The sequence below is a fragment of the Myxine glutinosa genome, chromosome 12 (assembly GCF_964187855.1).
Source record: "Myxine glutinosa chromosome 12, kmMyxGlut1.1, whole genome shotgun sequence".
NCBI classification, from domain to species: domain Eukaryota; kingdom Metazoa; phylum Chordata; class Myxini; order Myxiniformes; family Myxinidae; genus Myxine; species Myxine glutinosa.
In genome coordinates this window covers 8293766-8315043 of record NC_136272.1, presented here as the reverse complement: position 1 = coordinate 8315043, position 21278 = coordinate 8293766, and the positions used below count along the sequence as shown (strand labels likewise).

Sequence of the window (21278 nt, the reverse complement as noted above, 5' to 3'; positions counted from 1 at the left end):
GCTATTTAGACCTTTACACACTTAATCGAGTCAATTGGGAATGAGACAAAACAGGCAGGCTGGAAACAACACGTTTACCAAGAAAATAAGTATTTACAATGATCAAGCAAAAAAACGCATTTACAAAAGCACGAAAAGAGACAAATATAAATACCAATGAAAAAAACCCCACACAGTCAAAAGCCTTATCCCCCTTAGCTCTTATCCCCTTCTGCAATCTTATTAACAACTATACACATGACATGATCCAAGCTGAATTATTCCGAAGAAGGTAGAGAGGAAGAGAGGAAAATGGGAGTGTGCAGATCAGGGCGTGTTGACGACTCTTCACTGACTGGTGGCACCGTCGATGGACAGATACCAGTCCTGATACAGGTATGAAAAGGAGGATGGGTAAGGTCAGTGTAACATCGTGGTGTGGGAGCATGCGGTGTGTGCGGAGAGGAAAGGTGATGTGTGAATCATTAAGCCTGCCCTGAACGTGGACCGCGCTGGTCGCTGACGGCTCTTCGGCGTTGGTCATTGATAGCTCCTTTATGCCTCAAGGGAGACGAGGTAGAATGTTAACAATGAGGGGACAGCAAGAGACAGTGGTGCATGCCAGTCTGGAGCTCCTTTCCTTACCAGGGACCTCCTGTCTTTCCCCTCTCTCTTGGACTTTTCCCACAGAATGTGGGAAATACACCCAACCTGTCCACCAAGTTTCCTCCGAATCCATCCATAGTTTTTGGCCCTATTTCTCAATGGTGAAGAATCACTTTTAAAAAGTCTATTAGCCAAATCCAGATCCTCACCAAAATCGAATAATTTCGTCCTTGTCACACATCCAACCTTTCTTCCAAATTCCGTCTCAATGCATCCACAACTTCTTGAGATATTCTGCCCGCAGACAGATAAACAGACAGGGCTGAAAACATAACCTTTGTCCCCCTTTGGTGGCAGAGCACATAACACGATACTCATCAACAGGAACAGAAACTAAACTCCCTAGGTGACACTGACTGACACACACACACACACACACACACACACACACACACACACACACACACACACACACACACACACACACACACACACACACACACACACACACACACACACACACACACACACACACACACACACACACACACACACACACACACACACACACACACACAAAAGTTCAAGGTTCCAATGGGCAGCAGCAGCTTGTGAAGGCAGAATGTTTCGCTGGCCCCATTCAGCAGCCAAGACTCATTAAGTGTCCAAACTCTGCTGACTTAAAACAGACAGTGAGCCCCTATAATCGACCATCCTAACCCCTGAAGTGCCAATGTCAGCAAACCTCTGTCTCTCTCCAACTAACCATGGGTCACTCCACACCTAGCAACAGCGCAAACAAATGGGGATAATCCTGAACCAATCGGCACCGTGGTCTGCTGAGCAGTGCATAACCAATGGCACGTTGCATGGCTCGTCACCAATCAGAGGCAGTCGTGTTGGAGGGTCGGAGCATCTTCCTCTTCCCCAGGGAGTATGGGGAGGGTGGCTGAGTGTTTGTATATATGTCCTTGTGGGTGTGTCGCAGCATGGATTGTGAGACACCCAAAGTGTTCATCTCTCGCCCGGCTCCCGCCCGGTTTGACACGTGACGAGACAACCTTAACCCTCTCTATGTGCTGGATGTTATATCGCAGTCTCCCAGTGGCACACAAAGAAAGAGGACGACTTATCTCTACCACAAGAACACTCAATACAGGGTTCAAAAACTCCCAGAACCCATGTGCACACAAACGGGGTCTACACCTTAATTCTAATAAATGACGCCCCCTCCCCCCACCCCACAAATGTAACGGTGAGGGCCTTGCTTGTCCTAATCACCACAAAACCATGACTTTGTGATCAAAATACTCAACATGTCAGCAAAAGCAGTCAACTACCAGAGTGGAAGGATTAAAACCACACATAATCCTTCTATTCTGGTGTTTGATGGCGATTGCTCGGTCTACCCAACAAATACACACTCAACCACAGCAACCACAAAATCATCAGATTTAGTAGCAAGTACAGTAAAATCTTCATAAAGATATAACCACCACGTGTTGGAGGTATTTTCAATCTCTGAACTTGTAAAAAACATCACAATTACTGAGTCTCTAGTTCTCTCTGGAATGCAAGCAAAAAAAGAGAAAAGCAAATCGACGTCTAAGTTCCAAGTCTAAAATATGACAGCATGGGGGCAGACCTACACAAACTTAGCAATCTCACAAATGATCAAAGCCCCGATAGATAAACCAGCCAAGAAGTTGCAGGCCTTACCATACTCCAGAAGAGGCGTTACAGCCCAGAGCTCATCTTCAACGATGAACGTCGCCCAATATGGCAGGACGTTTGGGTGCTGGAAAAGTTGCGATGTATGAAGCTCTCCCTGAAGACACACGCAAAACAATGGCAAGGACATGCCCAGTTAAACCATGGTATCGGAACAAGGCAAACATAATGGAGACAAAGATGAGAAGAGAATGCGGAAGTGTGTTTGACATTTGTGATAAGTGTGTGGTGGTCAAATTTGTTTCACGTTGATCCTAGAGCCTGCGTACACTAAATCTGACATGTCTGCAGATCGTTTTTCAGAACAACAAAACAGAGAGTTCATATAACACCTTACTCCACGCAGTCTTGAGGGGGGGGGGGGGGGAAACAAAAAGGACATGAGTTGGAAATGCAAGCAGCAAATTTGATTGGTCGAGATGATGTAAAATGCCGTAATATTCGTCTAAGTACTGCTAAACAGAAGGTTTTGAAAATTGCCAAAAAGGCGATTTCTGTTCTCCAGTGTTCAAATGTATAATTAAATTGAAATAAAATAAAGATTCAAAAGGTTGAAGAAAAAACATTTGGAAGTTTACCGCCTCTTGCACAGCTTCTTTTACACCACCTTATTTAACTCTGGTGCATTAGTTCTTCGTGCCTGTTGCACATGTCCATTATGACGTCCTTAAAACAGCAAGTTTCCTGTTTGGAATGATTTAAAATTTTGTGTGACTGCCGGACAGGGAGACGGAGTAAATAAATTATCTCACTCCTCTCCGCAAATGTGCGATCGGTACGAATTCATAACCAAAGCACTGCTAAACTACGGGTTCGTTTCCGATTCATGTTCAAAATACAGTACAACATTAAATTTAAATCAAGTTGTTCCTCAATCATAAACTGATGTTTGTGGACAGACAAAGTGACCCAATGGCTGAACCCCACCTTAAGCTTAGTGCTTCATGCATACATTTTGCAATTGTTCGACTGTGCATCACATGATTTCATCACCCATCTGTTAACACCCAGCGAGCTGATTGGCTGAGGGTTTAAGTAGGTGAGAAAAGTTGCAATAAAAGTTGCAGAAAACAGACCATCACCAATTATTTGCAACAAGGCTACAAAAATAAATAAAATTGCACAACATGCAGTAGCCATACGCAACGTTTGGTTACACGATAAAAAGTTGCTGAAAATTTGTGTTGGGCTTTAAAATATCACGGAAGAGCTTGGGCAAATGATCGGATGCGGTATAACGATGTTGGAGACATCAGTGTACTTTTACATCAATTACAAGATAATATGCCTGCAATAGGTAGATACAGTCACGTGAAAAAGTAAGTACACCCCATGTAAAGTTTTGACTTTTTCAACATATTTCAACATACAGCTATTTGATCTTCATTTCAACAATATTGATAGATAAAGGTGATATAATATAACAAATATCATGAAACATTTACATTTTGTAGTCCATTGTATAATTTTAAAAAACATAAATGCAAATTTTGTATGTGGAAAAAGTAAGTACACCCGTGGCCCTAATAGGTGGTATTGCCCCCTTTGGCAGAAACAACCTCAAGTAGGCGTTTCTTATAACTGTCTACCAGTCTCTGACATCGACTGCGAGAAATTTTGGCCCACTCCTCCATGCAGAATTCTTTCAGCTGTGCGATGTTTGAGGGGTTTCTTGCATGCACAGCTCGTTTCAAATCCCCCCACAACATCTCGATGGGATTTAGATCCGGGCTTTGACTTGGCCATTCCAGAACCCTCCATTTCTTTCTTTTCAGCCATTCCTTGGTGGATTTACTGGTATGTTTAGGGTCATTGTCATGTTGCAAGGTCCACCTTCGGTAGAGCTTCAACTTTCCGACAGATGGCCTCACATTATCCTCAAGCACCCTCTGGTACAATGAGGAATTCATAGTGGATTCTATGATGGTGAGCTGCCCAGGCCCTGATGCAGCAAAGCTGCCCCAAACCATAATATTTCCACCACCATGCTTTACAGTTGGTATCAGGTTATTGTGGTCAAATGCTGTCTTTGGTTTTCGCCAAACATGTCTTCTGGTACTGTGGCCAAATAGCTCTACCTTTGACTCATCTGTCCAGAGCAAATTGTTCCAGAAGTGCTGGTCTTTGCCGAGGTGTTCATTGGCAAACTTTAGTCTTGCCCTGGTGTTCTTTCTGGACAGCAAAGGTTTGCTCCTGGCACACCTCCAATGTAGATCAAATTTGTGCAGCCTCTTTCTAATGGTAGACTCGTGCACTTTGACATCAACAGTGGCAAGAGCTACCTGTAGGTCCCGTGATGACATTCTGGGGTTCTTAGAGACTTCTTTCAGCATCTTGCGGTCTGTTTTCGGGCTGAATTTGATGGGGCGGCCTGGCCTGAACAAGTTGGCAGTTGTTTGGAATCTTCTCCACTTGTAGATGATCTTCCGGACAGTCGAATGATTGATTTCAATTTGTTTGGAGATCTTTTTAAATCCCTTCCCAGACTCGCAGGCATCTATAACCTTCTTTCTGAAGGTCTCAGAGAGCTCTTTTGATCTACGCATGGTGACGCCGCACACTTCAACAACAAAGAGCAAACCAAACTAAATGTCTCAGGTTTAAATAAGACAGGTTCCTCCAAGATCCTCTCTAACGATGTTGTCATCATTTGCACCTGAGCTGGTGCACCTGATTCTAATTTTAGGTATTTGAAGTAGTGATAAATGTCGGGGTGTACTTACTTTTTCCACGTGCGAAATTTGCATTTATGTTTATTTAAATTATACAATGGACTACAAAATGTAAATGGTTCATGATATTTGTTATATTATATCACCTTTATCTATCAATATTGTTGAAATGAAGATCAAATAGCTGTATGTTGAAATATGTTGAAAAAGTCAAAACTTTACATGGGGTGTACTTTCTTTTTCACGTGACTGTATATACTAGGGCATGCCCGTACTATATCTATATCTAAAATTATATCCCCCCCTCTATTTACATGAAATGGTTTGGTCCATGAAATGTTTTGGTCCATTCGCAACGCCAAAGCGAACGGCGAACGGCTTGCGAGTACAGTGACAATCCCCCCCCCTCTATTTACATGAAATGGTTTTAATTAGTTTTAAAACATAGTTTAACGCCAACATATGGCATGCCCGTACCCGTACTATCCGTAATGGCGCACGCTCTCACAGGAGCTCCGGAAGGTCGCATATTGCAGGAAAGCGAAAGAATCGCAAATTAGTTTTAATTAGTTTTAAAACATCGTTTAACGCCAACATAGCGGCAACATAGTTTGCCGACGGGAAATAAATGAATACGCTCTCAAATGTGCCGTCCGAGGCAGAGTGTGTTCGCCACGTTCGGCACACGCGATAGCTCGCTGCTCTCTGATTGGTTGAATCGTTTTTTGGACATAGCTCGGTAAGTAATTGTCCGATTAATATGAAACCTTGAAAAGGCACATCCTCGGGTCCCCAGCAATATACCTGGCAAGTTTAAAGTATATCGGACCCGTGGTTGTCGAGAAACAGCGGTCACAGACAAACATACATACAAACATACAAACATACAAACATACAAACATACACACAGAGATTGCTGGAATTATAGATAGATAGTATGAGATATCACAGCCTCATGAGCCAAGTACTCGGATGGGAACGCCAAACAAGCCAATTTCGTCAGGCATAGCTCGGGTATAGTAATGGTGGGAGCATCGCGGTGTGCACCTGGAGAAGAGAGAGATTTTCATGTGAGCAGGAATCGAGGTTAACCCGACGTAGAGCGACGAGTGATCTGGATGGAAGATGTTTGGCCAGGTTAACGACGACTAGTTCTTCAAAGCCCGAGCCTTTAGAAGGGGTAATCGGTGGAAACGACAAAATGGAAACATAACCAAACCACACTCATTTAACCAATAAGACACCAGGCAAGTAGCGATGAGATGCACGAGAGCATTGCTCAGAAAAGGTCTTGAAAAATCAAAATCAACATCAGGGTTTGAAAATATCACGACAGACTCAGAACTTCATCATTCGTTAGGTGAGAAGGGTAGGAGCTCGATATTCAGACATAACAGGTATATAAACAATGTGCAAACGAAAACAAGACAAATACAACTGCTTGATATAGAAAGGATGATCTTTAAATGTGCTTTTCATATCTACATTCTCCCACAATTCCCTCCCCATATAAAACAAATAAATTCCAATTATTCATGCATTCTAATACTAGCTCCATGACCTCTGCCCTCATACCGATCTCGACGAGTACTTGATAGTGATGAGGGTTGGCTTGGTACATCTGCATGGTGGTGCTCTTGAGACGCAAATCCACCGAGCTGGTCTGGAGAGAGAAAACAAAAACATGAATAATTAATTAAATAGACTCCGCACAAAAAACCAACAATAAAACGTGCACAGTGTTATGAAATCGCACCCAGGGATTTCGAATTATGAAGCGGAAACCATCAATGACTCACCAGCACTTGCTGAGCATCGTCATCATGCAGAACCTCCCTCGGGCCTCTTGCAGCAAGGCAGGAACAACGCTGCAAAACGGTCGCCATTATGGATATAAAAAGTTAATTTTTTAATGCAACAGTCGGTCACAGCCAAGATGCCAGCTTGTTATCTACTGGAAATAAAAGGGTGCCATAAATACATAAGGGTTGAGGCCAAATGCAACGCGTCTGATCAAGGTTCATCCCGATGACCTGAAAGCAGCAATCCATACCAATCAGAAATGAGAGATAATACCGTACATTACTCGTCAGTCCCATTTACACAAATCTTGTTTTTCGTAAATCAAAGCAACAAGGCGATTCGGTTATCAGCGAGTTTTACTTACAAACAAAGGCATGGAGACATCAGGGAACCGAGGCGAGCTTGTCGAGCTGCATTGTAAATGGCGGCGCACCAGGGCAAAATTGCTGAATCTGAGGACAAAACAAACTGCCAAATCAACATTTTGTTACTGGGATGCATGTTGGCTTTTACTATTGGAAGATCTTTCAAAAGGAAACATTGATTCACCACCCTTAACATCCCCCACTCCCCCATATCCGTGCTGTGTACGATGGAAGAAACCATTGGTGAGGAATAGAACATACCACTGAAAATCATAAGTGATCACTCGAAACACGTGGGGATGAGGAGGGCTGAGGGGGGATTATTTTGTGCCCATGACCTGACCCAAGATGCAAAATTTGGTAGACATTGGCCAAGCTATTTGCAGTTATCAGATGTACAGAGATTTACCATATTTTATCTACGTTAGTAGGATCCTCGCACAGAGTTGATTTGGTGAAATTCACTTCTAAAAAGTCATGAACATCAAGGAATCACCCTGGAACGAATCCTGGTCTTTATTAATCATAAAAAAAAAAATAAGAATAATAAACTAGAACAGCACTCGGTAGAGCGCACACCTCCGCCAGGCTGAACAGTTTGTTTTGTATCCCACTGATAGGCCGGATCTGGATTCGGACCTGAACCAAAATCTAATCGTCTTGTTTGTGTCACCGAACCAACTCTTCCACCAAATTTTGTCACAACTCGTCCATAACCTTTTCAAATATCATGTTCTATATCGCTTTTCACCCGATCTCTCAATGGTGAAGAATCACTTGAAAATTAAATAATCCTCGTATCCGAAACCATATTCAGACCTTCACCAAAATCGAATCGATTCCTCCTCGTCACACACCCAACCTGTCCACCAAGTTATGTCCAAATCCGTCCATAAGTTTTTGAGATATCCTGCTATATATATGTCGGTTTTAGCCATATTTCCCAATGGTGAAGAATCACTTAAAAACTTCTAGTATCCGGATCCAAAACCCGATTCTCCACCAGAATCTAATCATTTGGTCCTTGTCACATACACTACATCTCCGCAAAATTTTGTCCGAATCCGTCCACAACTTTTTGAGATATCTTGTTCACAACCAGACAAACAGACGGGTGAAAACATAACGTCCATCCACCTTCGGTGGCGGAGGTTAAAAAAATGATTTACATAGTCTCTGGAAGAAGTACAATCCCTGAACTCCTGGGCCTCGGCTATAAATCATGAAGGGGAGCCATACTCCATGACGCTTCAGATTTGGGCTCCTCAGACTCAACTAAAGACCATCAACTCTAACCAGTCTTGGCAGACCATATTGTGAAGCTAGCCCCAACCTTGGAATTTTCTACAGGGCCAAGTTCTTCCTTTGCTGTCCATAGCTGATAATGGTGAACAAGACCTTAATCTGAAGCGTCATCGAGCATGGCTCTCCTCCACGAGCCGGTGCTGCTTCTTCCCACCGTTCTCACATTAAGGCCAGATAGTGAAAGGGCCACCATGTCATTGGAATATCACAACAAGAGGATGAGTATTAGGGTCTTCTTCTCACTCACTGCAGACAGGTGGGTAGGTAGTCTTCTCTTCTGGTGGTACTCCGACCACACTCGCACCTATGCACCAAACTCCTGCACCTCAAGGTAGCAAGCATTCTCCTACGTACCCTTTAATACCCTACTACCCATCCCAAGATGAAGCCTCATGCTCACTAACATTCTTTCGACGTGTGGAACGATCTTCCCTGGTTTATCAATTCCTACTTTTCAATCACCTCAAATCTGCTACTCATTACCAACTCTATTCCTCTCTCATTTATACTTTACAGCTTCACTTGCTCCTGCTACGATGCGTGCATTCTCATTTCATTACCTCTGCCACCCAAGGTGGGCAGAGATCATGTTTTCACCTGTCTGTCTGTCTCTATGAACAGGATATCTAAAAATGTTATGGACGGATTCAGACGAAAGCTGGTGGACAGTTTGGGTGTGCAACACGGAATAATTGATTCAATTTTGGTGAAGATCCGGATATGGATACAACAATTTTTTTTAAAATTTTAAAAGCGATTCTTCAAAATTGAGAGATGGGGCCAAAAACGATATACAGCATGACATTTCAAAAAGTTGTGGACGGGTTATGACAAAACTAGGTAGGTGAATTGGGTAGGTGACAATATCAAGCCAATGAGATTTTCGTTCAGGTGCGAATCCAGATCCGGCCCATCATTGAGATACAAAATGTAAACTGTTCAGCCCGGCGGCGGTATGCGCTCTACCGAGTGCCGTGCCGTTCATTTCACCTGCTTTTCCCTTCAGTCGACTTTTTATCTGTTGACCGTTAGACCATTGCTGTTCCGCTCTTCCATGAACCTCAACACCTAGAATAAAAATAAAAACAGCTTCAAATCAATCAGCCATGCTGCCAGACGAGGATGAGAGCAACTCAAAAAGCACAAACTTTAATGTTACCTTTGAGTAAACTCATTATAAATTGATTATAAATTGTAGTCAGGTTCAGTATGTCCAGATTTAAAGTTTCGTTGGATTTTTTGGGGGATTTGGAAAACTATATATTTTTGGAAACTATATTGTATAGTCAGTCAGAAAACCAATGTTGCTATTTGCACAGACTCCTGTATGGCGGCCATCTTGGATTTTCAAAATTGCCGCCGTAGAACTAATTTTTCTCAATATCTCAGCTTCTAAATAACATAAAGCTTTGATTCTAACGGCTAAACATACATTTTCAAGGGCCCCGAATCCAATGGTAACAAGTTCGATAAGCCAGACATGACCATAGAGCTCCTATGTGGCGGCCATCTTGGATTTTTCAAACTGGCCGCCATAAAATTGATGTTTCTCAGGATCTCATCTTCTAAATAAGACGGAGCTTTGATTTTTCTAAATCCCAAAAACAATCCAACGAAATCTAAAATCTGGACATGCTGAACCTGACTGTGTTGACTGTAATGAGAAATACTATTCTACTGCGAGTGTTTTGCCCTTTGTGGGCCTTTGTGGCATACTGCCAAATAACAAACAGATACTCCTAATGTTCATGAGAACTTAAAATCTGTTTACGGGTGGACAAGCTACTAAAGTAATAAGTTTGATCCCCAGGGTACAGCTGAGGAAAATAATTAGTTTACAGCGTGTGTTTTTGTATTATTTATATACTGAGCAATATACCTGATATTGTGGTGATGGTGGTAGTGTATTTGTAGCCTATTATACATCAATATGTCTGTGGTGGTGGTTGTATATATCGGTGACATCAAACACATCCCAATGAGCAGATTCCTTTTTCATGACAAAACAAAGGCTGATCTGACTGACTATCTGGCAGCGAAAACTCTAGAATACAAGTCACTCATCCAAGTTGATCATCACGTCTGCTTCAGGGCGTACGAGGAGCAACAGTGACCTGCTCTTCGAGGACAACAACCATGAAGAAGCTGACACCCTGTTGATCCACCAGGCCGTGCTGGCATCCCAGCGAAACCCACATGATGCGCAGTTGGTGTTCTTCTCTCCCGACACAGATGTCCTGGTACTAGTCATAGCAACCTATGACCTACTGCTGAGGAATACATCCATTTCCATGGCCTCTGGAATACTTCAAATAGAGCCACTGTGGACAGCTCTAGGGGTCGAAAGAGCAAAGGCGTTGCCAGCCTTTCATGCTTTCACAGGGGCAGACAACACTGGGAGGTTCTCTCGAATAGGCAAAGCAACCTGGCTGCATGTCTACCTCAAAGCAAGTGAAGATGTCATAGACACCGTGCGAACGCTTTCAGATGCAACTGAAGTGACGGAGGACATGTTGTCCACACTAGCTAACTTTGTATGCGCTGCTTACTCTCCAAATGGCATCCACATCGACAGCATCCCCGAACTACGATGGTATCTCTTTTGCAAACACATGGCAGAAAGTGACAGGCTTCCGCCTACTCTTGGAGCTCTCAAGCAGCACATCCTTAGAGTCCATATCCAAGCCAGAGTGTGGGGTCAGGCAAGCATTGCTCAACAGGATCCTCAGCTGAATCCCCTGCAAAACGGCTTTTACAAAGACACGGATGGACAAGTGAAACCAACCACAACTGAGGAGCCTCCAGCCCCCAAGGCCATCATTCAAATGGTTAGATGTCAGTGCAAAACAGACTGTTCTTCATCTAGATGTTCCTGCAGAACAAACAACTTGGCTTCTACAGACCTTTGTCAGTGTGACATCCAGTGCCAAAATGATGAGGACTCTCAAGATGTGATGAACGAAAGCGATGAGGATGATGATGACTTTACTCAATGATGAATCAAAGCTCTGTGCTCTTTAGAAGGTGAGTTACATCAGTTTTACGGCGGCCAGTTTGAAAAATCCAAGATGGCCGCCACATAGGAGCTCTATGGTCATGTCTAGCTTATCGAACTTGTTACCATTGGATTCGGGGCCCTTGAAAATGTATGTTTAGCCGTTAGAATCAAAGCTCTATGTTATTTAGAAGCTGAGATATTGAGAAAAATTAGTTCTACGGCAGCAATTTTGAAAATCCAAGATGGCCGCCATACAGGAGTCTGTGCAAATAGCAACATTGGTTTTCTGACTGACTATACAATATAGTTTCCAAAAATATATAGTTTTCCAAATCCCCCAAAAATTCCAACGAAATTACATAGTGAACCTGACTATTAAGATGATGAGTCAGTTTGGTCGTAGTATGGAATAATGTGCCAAATTATTTATAATCGTCGCATTGTCCATAAAATAATTTCATTACAGATGCAGCAACCACTCTATAACCAACCAACCAAACCTGGTCAACACCCGACAGATTCTCTATAACCCACCGATCAAACCAGGTCAACACCTGACATATTCTCTATAATCCACCGACCAAACCAGGTCAACACCTGACATATTCTCTATAATCCACCGACCAAACCAGGTCAACACCTGACAGATTCTCTATAATCCCACTGAAAAACCAGATCAACACCTGACAGATTCTTTATAATCCACCGACCAAACCAGGTCAACACCTGGCAGGTTCTCTATAATCCCACTGACCAAACCAGGTCAACACCTGACAGGTTCTCGATAACCCTACCGACCAAACCAGGTCAATACCTGACAGGTTCTCCATAATCCCACCGACCAAACCAGGTCAACACCTGACAGGTTCTCTATAACGCTACCGACCAAACCAGGTCAACACCTGACAGGTTCTCTATAACGCTACCGACCAAACCAGGTCAACACCTGACAGGTTCTCTGTAACCCTACCGACCAAACCAGGTCAATACCTGACAGGTTCTCTTTAATCCCACTGACATAACCAGATCAATACCTGACAGGTTTATTCAACAAAATGTAAAAATTCATAAAACCCTCTTTGATCAAAGACTTTGGTCAACTCCATACACACAATGACCTTCCCATGGGATGTGAATATTCACCAACATGCATTCACTCCGAGGTCACACCGTAAACAATCTAGGGAGGTTTAACTCCATACACACAATGACCTTCCCATGGGATGTGAATATTCACAAACGTGGATTCACTCCGAGGTCACACCGTAAACAATCTAGGGAGGTTTAACTCCATACACACAATGACCTTCCCATGGGATGTGAATATTCACAAACATGGATTCACTCCAAGGTCACACCATAAACAATCTAGGGAGGTTTAACTCCATAAACACAATGACCTTCCCATGGGATGTGAATATTCACCAACAGGATTCACTCCGAGGTTACACCGTAAACAATCTAGGGAAGTTTAACTCCATACACACAATGACCTTCCCATGGGATGTGAATATTCACCAACAGGATTCACTCCGAGGTCACACCATAAACAATCTAGGGAAGTTTAACTCCATACACACAATGACCTTCCCATGGGATGTGAATATTCACAAACATGGATTCACTCCGAGGTCACACCATAAACAATCTAGGGAAGTTTAACTCCATACACACTATGACCTTCCCATGGGATGTGAATATTCACAAACATGGATTCACTCCGAGGTCACACCATAAACAATCTAGGGATGTTTAACTCCATACACACAATGACCTTCCAATGGGATGTGAATATTCACAAACATGGATTCACTCCGAGGTCACACCATAAACAATCTAGGGAAGTTTAACTCCATACACACAGTGACCTTCCCATGGGATGTGAATATTCACCAACATGGATTCACTCCGAGGTTACACCATAAACAATCGAGGGAAGTTTAACTCCATAAACACAATGACCTTCCCATGGGATGTGAATATTCACCAACATAGATTCACTCCGAGGTTACACCATAAACAATCTCGGGAAGTTTAACTCCATACACACAATGACCTTCCCATGGGATGTGAATATTCACCAACATAGATTCACTCCGAGGTCACACCATAAACAATCTAGGGAAGTTTAACTCCATACACACAATGACCTTCCCATGGGATGTGAATATTCACCAACATAGATTCACTCCGAGGTCACACCATAAACAATCTAGGGAAGTTTAACTCCATACACACAGTGACCTTCCCATGGGATGTGAATATTCACCAACACAGATTCACTCCGAGGTCACACCATAAACAATCTAGGGAAGTTTAACTCCATAAACACAATGACCTTCCCATGGGATGTGAATATTCACCAACATAGATTCACTCCGAGGTCACACCATAAACAATCTAGGGAAGTTTAACTCCATACACACAATGACCTTCCCATGGGATGTGAATATTCACCAACATAGATTCACTCCAAGGTCACACCGTAAACAATCTAGGGAAGTTTAACTCCATACACACAGTGACCTTCCCATGGGATGTGAATATTCACCAACATAGATTCACTCCGAGGTTACACCGAAAACAATCTAGGGAAGTTCAACTCCATACACACAATGACCCACATGGGATGTGAATATTCACCAACAGGATTCACTCCGAGGTTACACCATAAACAATCTAGGGAGGTTTAACTCCATAAACACAATGACCTTCCCATGGGATGTGAATATTCACCAACAGGATTCACTCCGAGGTTACACCATAAACAATCTAGGGAAGTTTAACTCCATACACACAGTGACCTTCCCATGGGATGTGAATATTCACCAACAGGATTCACTCCGAGGTTACACCATAAACAATCTCGGGAAGTTTAACTCCATACACACAATGACCTTCCCATGGGATGTGAATATTCATCAACAGGATTCACTCCGAGGTCACACCATAAACAATCTCGGGAAGTTTAACTCCATACACACAATGACCTTCCCATGGGATGTGAATATTCACCAACATAGATTCACTCCGAGGTCACACCATAAACAATCTAGGGAAGTTTAACTCCATACACACAATGACCTTCCCATGGGATGTGAATATTCACCAACATAGATTCACTCCGAGGTCACACCATAAACAATCTAGGGAAGTTTAACTCCATACACACAATGACCTTCCCATGGGATGTGAATATTCACCAACATAGATTCACTCCGAGGTCACACCATAAACAATCTAGGGAAGTTTAACTCCATACACACAATGACCTTCCCATGGGATGTGAATATTCACCAACATGGATTCACTCCGAGGTCACACCATAAACAATCTAGTGAAGTTTATTGATATTCCCTCATACTTTACTTTGACCTTTGCACATTATCAAGATGAACAATGAAAAATAATGTTTTAATCCGATTATCGTAATTGTGGGAATTATTATTTAATAAAATCCGATTCGAAACAAATACCTCCACCCTCGGCCTACTAGTACTAGTCGAGGTGTATAATAGGGCACAGAACGGCGAAGAAACTTGCGATCAAAGCTCCCTCGGGTTAACGAGAATTTCCATGATAAGGACTATGGATAAGGTAGGGAGGGGTGTAAAACGCCTCTCTGGTACCGCCAAGGAACGAAACTGGACCACGAACGCACCTTGATCTACACCTGCTGGGACATGGGCAGCAACGGTCGTGTTTGATAGAAACATTTATTATTTATTTTCACTCTTCACTCCGGTGGAATCGCAAATACGACTTTCCATACATTATATACGTCTGTGGTATTTACCTTCCCGAAAAATACACACCAATATTATTATCGTACTTCACACACTTTATTTTATCTATTTTTAACAATTGACGCAAACAAAAACGGAAAATACAATTATCTTTATCTAACATTTTATTCTGCTTTTAACTTTTTACATTTATACGTAATCAATATTTTTACGAAACACAAACACCTTTCACCACAACACATCGTGATTTTAACATTTCTACCGCCATTGCTTAGCACTACTACAAACGCCTTCGTCATGGACAACAAACATTGATCCAAGTTATTATCGAAAAATATAGTGTGTATGAAATTATATTTCATCATTCACATGCAGTCTATGATAAAACGAATGTACTATAATAAAATTAAGGTCACAATGTTAAGATAAATTAAAAGATTGTACAATTTATTCGATAATACCTCCGCTCCCGAAAGTGGGCGAATGTTGTGTTCACCTGTACTTGTCTGTCTATGAGTAGCATAATATTATCTCAAAACGACAAGGACTGATTCGTATCAAACCTGGTGGACAGGTCGGGTTTGTGACAAAGACTAATTGAATCGATTTTGGAGAAGATCCGGAGCCGAGAATTTTTAATGATTCTTCACCATTGCGAGATGGGATCCGATTCCCGAAACGATATACAGTATATATATACAGTATATACAGTATATACAGAAACGATATACAGTATATGGTGAACATTGTGAGCCCTGCAGAGTGCAGAATCCTGGGGTTGCAAACCACAGAAAGAGGGTGCAAGACCAGAAAGGAGGCGGTAGAAGACAGAGAGGGCATCGACCTGTCTGCGATGGGAAAGTAACACTCACCTCATCTTCATCCCCATGATTTTGAAGGCCTTGCTTGAAGAAGGGCAAGATGGGCAAGATGTCATGCAGGGGTGCCAGCCCAAAAGATAGAGCAGTATTCCATCAAGCTGCGAATTAAGTAGTGTAGGTGGATTGGAGTTCAGATTGGGCAAGGGATCACCATGCACGCGGAAGGATGCCCAGTCAGCGGATAGCTTTGGAGGCCATTTTGGAAATATGATCTACCCAAGAAAGATCGTGGCTGATGGTGAGACTCAAAAGCTTTCTTCATTTGCCTTCCCAAACCCATCGATTGTGCAAAATGTAGATCGCCATGATCGTTCGGATTATTACAAAACAAGGTCCAAAGCGTACACCGTAAACGCAATCAAATGATTTGATTCCTGGACGTTTAATATGATCAATATTGTAAACTTGATGAGTGAATTACGGTCTACAAGGTCAATCAGATTGGTTGATCACAGAGGAGCACAAGGTCATTCATGATTAGTGAATCACAAGTTTTTCAATTGATGTATTCAAGTTTGAGAGAGAGTTCTTCCACAAACAAGGAGGCAGAGTTCAAACAGGTTCTTAAATGAAATGTTTACACAGGTTTACCGATGGCGGTTAGGGTTAGGGTTGTTAGGGTTAGGGTTAAGGTTAGGGTTAGGGTTGTTAGGGTTAGGGTTAGGGTTAGGGTTAGGGTTGTTAGGGTTAGGGTTAGGGTTGTTAGGGTTAGGGTTAGGGTTGTTAGGGTTAGGGTTAGGGTTGTTAGGGTTAGGGTTGTTAGGGTTATGGTTGTTAGGGTTAGGGTTAGGGTTGTTAGGGTTATGGTTGTTAGGGTTAGGGTTATGGTTGTTAGGGTTGTTAGGGTTATGGTTGTTAGGGTTGTTAGGGTTAGGGTTCGGGTGGTTAGGTTTAGGGTTAGGGTTAGGGTAGGTGCTCGCTGTGGCTTTTCCGGTCCGACACGAGTCTGCCTACTCTTGGTAGTTGTTACTCGTTAGCATTGAGGGTTTTATATGAAAGTGAAATTTCATGTTGTTATGTTGGAGGAGATCCATTTGGAGGGTTATGAACTCCCTTGTTCATGAAACCTCTCGGTACACTTGCAAGCCTTGTAGTAGGGTCCATCAAATGCTCCGTTCATGAAAAATATTCTCATATTGATCTGGTCTTACTTTATTTTTACACCAGCCCCTTACAGCATTTCTGTAAAATATTTCGTATTTTCGATTTTGTATAGCCTGCCCCCCCCCCCCCCCCACCACCCCCCTCTGCCCCCCAACAGGATGGAGTGAAGATCAGGTATCCCCGCGAATCGTCTGCTTTGCCCAAATGTGAGATTTGTCGAATTTTTTAAAAAGTAAGATCACTTTCTTGTAGTAATTCAGGATCATTGATTTCAAAAATGGCCTCTAAAAGGTGGTGGGATCAAAATTGGAAAGAAGTTCGTTCAACTCTTTTGGAAATTGGGTAATCAGGTCACCAACGAAAAGAGAATGATTTGTCGAATTTTTTTATTATCCTCTCTTTGAAACATGACAAGTTCGTACATTGGTGGGATTTCTCCGGCTGATTTCCTCAATTATGGCCTTGGTGAAGCTGGCCTGATGTGTCGGTGTCAGCTTGAGTTGAGTGGCCAAGGAAACCAACTTCGGACGGCGGAGGATATCGTTGGGAATGAATGCCGAGGTGCTCGCTGAGATGGTGTCTCCGAGTGGAGGTCACAGTGATCGTCTGAGTGGAAGTCACAGTGATCATCTGAGTGGAGGTCACAGTGACCGCCTGAGTGGAGGTCACAGTGATCGTCTGAGTGGAAGTCACGGTGATCGTCTGAGTGGAAGTCACAGTGATCATCTCAGTCGCATCACTTTAATCGTTTCCTCGTTCATGATTGAGTTCTTCCTCAATAATTCATGATTGCGTTCTTCCTCAATTCTTCATGATTGAGTTCTGCTTTAATTGAGTTCTTCCTTCTCCTGCTCACGAACCTGTTGATGTTACACTTTGTGCTTGTTCTGGTACAGACATTGTACAGAACACTGTACAGAACACTGTTCTGGTGCAGAACATTCATTGTTCCATGTTACACTTTGTGCTTGTGCTGTTCTTCCTTCTCCTGCTCACTAACCTGGCGATGTTACACTTTATGCTTGGGCCATTCTTCCTTCTCCTGCTCATGAACCTGGCGATGTTACACTTTATGCTTGTGCCATTCTTCCTTCTCCTGCTCACTAACCTGGCGATGTTACACTTTGTGCTTGTGCTGTTCTTCCTTCTCCTGCTCACTAACCTGGCGATGTTACACTTTATGCTTGGGCCATTCTTCCTTCTCCTGCTCACTAACCTGGCGATGTTACACTTTATGCTTGTGCCATTCTTCCTTCTCCTGCTCACTAACCTGGCGATGTTACACTTTATGCTTGGGCCATTCTTCCTTCTCCTGCTCATGAACCTGGCGATGTTACACTTTATGCTTGTGCCATTCTTCCTTCTCCTGCTCATGAACCTGGCGATGTTACACTTTATGCTTGTGCCATTCTTCCTTCTCCTGCTCACTAACCTGGCGATGTTACACTTTATTCTTGGGCCATTCTTCCTTCTCCTGCTCATGAACCTGGCGATGTTACACTTTATGCTTGTGCTGTTCTTCCTTCTCCTGCTCACGAACCTGGAGATGGTGCACATTCTGCACCAGGACCTTGTCATAGGTGCCGAAAGATGCAATGCGGTCAGTCTTTATCGACTGCACCAACAGACAGACGATCCTCCGATCCTCCGGGTTCGTGACCAACTGCTCAACGTCAGCCGGCCACAACCGGAAGGTCACATCCAGTTGTTGTTACAAGAGCTGCAGCTTGGCGGATGTGGCCGGGGTTGATCTATGGGGTTGATCATCTTACAGGTAGCCTCCAGAAGCTGAATGAGCAGGATGCATGCCTGGTGGTCAGAGACAGTGGGCATGTTGTCCTTCATGTAAAGGTCGGTCACCTGGGCTAGGACGAGCTGTGCAGACACCCATTTGGGGGGAGCACCAAGACGGCAGGTGTGCTTTTCCATCACAGACCACACCGTGCTCGATGTGGTGCATGAGAGAGCGCCGGAGTTAACGGCAGGTGGGAGACGTATTCCCGTTATGTGTGCATCCTCCTTATTTATGGCATTGCCCAGACCGAACCCAGCACTGGCCGGTCGTGTTGCCATCGGCATATGAGCAGGTGTCTATTTAGAAGTAGCAGATGGTGTTTGGCAGAGGGTGTGCATTAGCGGGGGAAAGTGAATTTTACCCGATGCTGGTGGGGTGGGGGGCGGGGGGTCGAAACAAAATCGAAAATCCGTAATATTTTATAATAATTTTAAAGAAATTAAAAACATCGCTGCTCACCTTCACTCTTTCATTCCTCTTTTCTCCCGCTCACATTTCCAATCTGGTCTCCATAGCCAGTAGTGAACTGGGCATCCTCTGTCGTGCGAAGTCCTTCCTTGGCACATCTGAGTTCCTCACCACATACAAGGCTTTCATCCGCAGCTCAATGGAGTACTGCTCTCCGCTCTGGGCTGGTGCTCCTGCCTGCTCACACCTAGCTCGTCTTCACGCTGTTGAAACCAAAGCTTTCAGAATCATCGGAATCTCCCGCGATGAAGCTATCTCTGAGGGCCTTTCACTTACTCACCGCAGGCAGGTTGGTGGTCTTTTTGTCTTCTACCGACTCCTCTCCGGCCTTGCTCCTCCAGCTCTCTCTGTGCTCTGTCCGCCAAATATTCCTACAGGTCGCACAAGATCTGCCTGCAACCCTCTTATGGTTAAACTGCCAAAATCAAGACTCTCTGCTCACCTTCACTCCTTCATTCCTTCATTCCTCTTTTCTCCCGCCTCTGGAACAAACTCCCCCACTTTCTTCAATCCCACTCCTCCCTCCAGGTCTTTAAAACACCTGTTCACCACCATCTCTTATCTTCCCCCATCAAAAACCTTGATCTTTTCTACCCCCGCTAATTCACCCCAGATCCACTTTTTTGAAATTCCGACTTCTTTCCTGGAAGTCCTAGCAGTGTCCATGTGTTTTATACCTCTCCCACCCTCCCTTCCCCTGCCCCCCTTCCCATGCCTCCTCCCCCTCTCCCTCCCACAGATCTCCCGATGTCCCTGCTCTCAAATGTTGTACTTGTGTGCTTCCCTCTCTCTCCCCATCTTGTTCTCCCGCTCCCTTCATCATATGTTTTATGTGTCTGTTTGTTTTTTTGTGATTAATGTTAGCTCTTACACGAGCCTCGATCTTGTATACAAAACAAACAAAAAAATGCTTTATGGGGCTATAGTGTAAGAAAAAAGTATGACTAGATCAATATATGAATATTTTAAAAACGGGGTGTTTGATGTACCCTTCTCTGTCGGTGTTTTGACATTTATGACGTCACTGTAATTGCGCAGTGATTTGTTATGTACTTTTCAAGCCAATATAATTAATGTAAAAAGTTTTGAAGAACAGAATCAATCTTTCTATGTGTTTAGTAAAGCTCCAGAGCAATTCTGAATGTTAATAAATAATTTTAATTGCTCAACCAGGTAGACACGACGCACCTGCCCTCAGGAACCATAATGATGGGCAGTGGTCCCATGTTAGTGAATTATTGATCTGCATCGGTTGGTTTGAGGTTGTAAATGTGAATTAATAGGACTTTGATCTCGTATTGAACTTGCAACCAATGCAAAACTTGTTCTTGGGGAAAAGAGAATTTTGTTCCGTGTCGAACTCTGCGAGACAAGGTAGGTACAAGATTTGTGTCCATGTCATACTCATTGTCTGCATCGTGTCTACTTCGTTGTCCTTTAACCAATAATATGGTAAACACTATATCAATACATGAGGCGTCACATTAATTATTTATTTTATTCCCCTAAACGAATTTCGGTCTTTTTAAAACGTTTCCTTGATTGTTCTCAGCAAGATGTCAATTGGTGCTTTTTACCTTTCCACACCTTTTACCTTTTCGTGATTCTGTCCTTCTGAGATAGTCCACGTCCCTTTGAGATGTCTATAGTCAATTGGGTTCGATTTTCAGTCCGACTGTAAACCGTCGGATTGGTCCTTCACACACAGGGTGTTGTCGCATCACAAAGAGTTCAATCCCTCGGATGGACCTTAAGCCGGGTGTCCAGTCTGCTAGCATTAGCTGGTGGACCCGAAATAGTTATCGCCGGTACCATAACAAATGAC

General features: G+C 43.3%; 2 protein-coding genes across 15 annotated transcripts in view; one reads left to right on the top strand and one right to left on the bottom strand.

The window, feature by feature from the left end:
- The window catches only part of STRADA (STE20 related adaptor alpha), a 39658-nt gene extending 19745 nt beyond the window's left edge, over window positions 1-19913 (bottom strand). Inside the window, exons 1-7 of one of the 9 annotated variants that reach the window (XM_078766428.1) lie at window positions 19734-19913; window positions 19445-19656; window positions 7156-7243; window positions 6788-6856; window positions 6564-6651; window positions 6036-6157; window positions 2305-2413 (exon numbers count right to left, since the gene is read on the bottom strand). In XM_078766428.1, coding sequence (XP_078622554.1) covers window positions 2305-2413; window positions 6036-6157; window positions 6564-6651; window positions 6788-6856; window positions 7156-7167 — 400 coding nt within the window. In that variant the 5' untranslated portion in view covers window positions 7168-7243; window positions 19445-19656; window positions 19734-19913. Of the gene's footprint in view, window positions 1-2304; window positions 2414-6035; window positions 6158-6563; window positions 6652-6787; window positions 6857-7155; window positions 7260-9451; window positions 9530-14935; window positions 15339-16077; window positions 16265-19444; window positions 19657-19733 lie in introns of those variants that run through there. The other 8 variants (XM_068133359.2, XM_078766425.1, XM_078766427.1 and 5 more) reach the window with 8 other exon arrangements.
- A 632-nt stretch (window positions 19914-20545) lies between these two features.
- The window catches only part of LOC137438258 (uncharacterized), a 30494-nt gene continuing 29761 nt past the window's right edge, over window positions 20546-21278 (top strand). For 2 of the 6 annotated variants that reach the window (XM_068133365.2, XM_068133362.2), the window contains exon 1: window positions 20548-20827. The gene's annotated coding sequence lies outside the window, so the exon portion shown is untranslated. Of the gene's footprint in view, window positions 20832-21278 lie in introns of all 6 variants that reach the window. The other 4 variants (XM_078766422.1, XM_078766424.1, XM_078766423.1 and 1 more) reach the window with 4 other exon arrangements.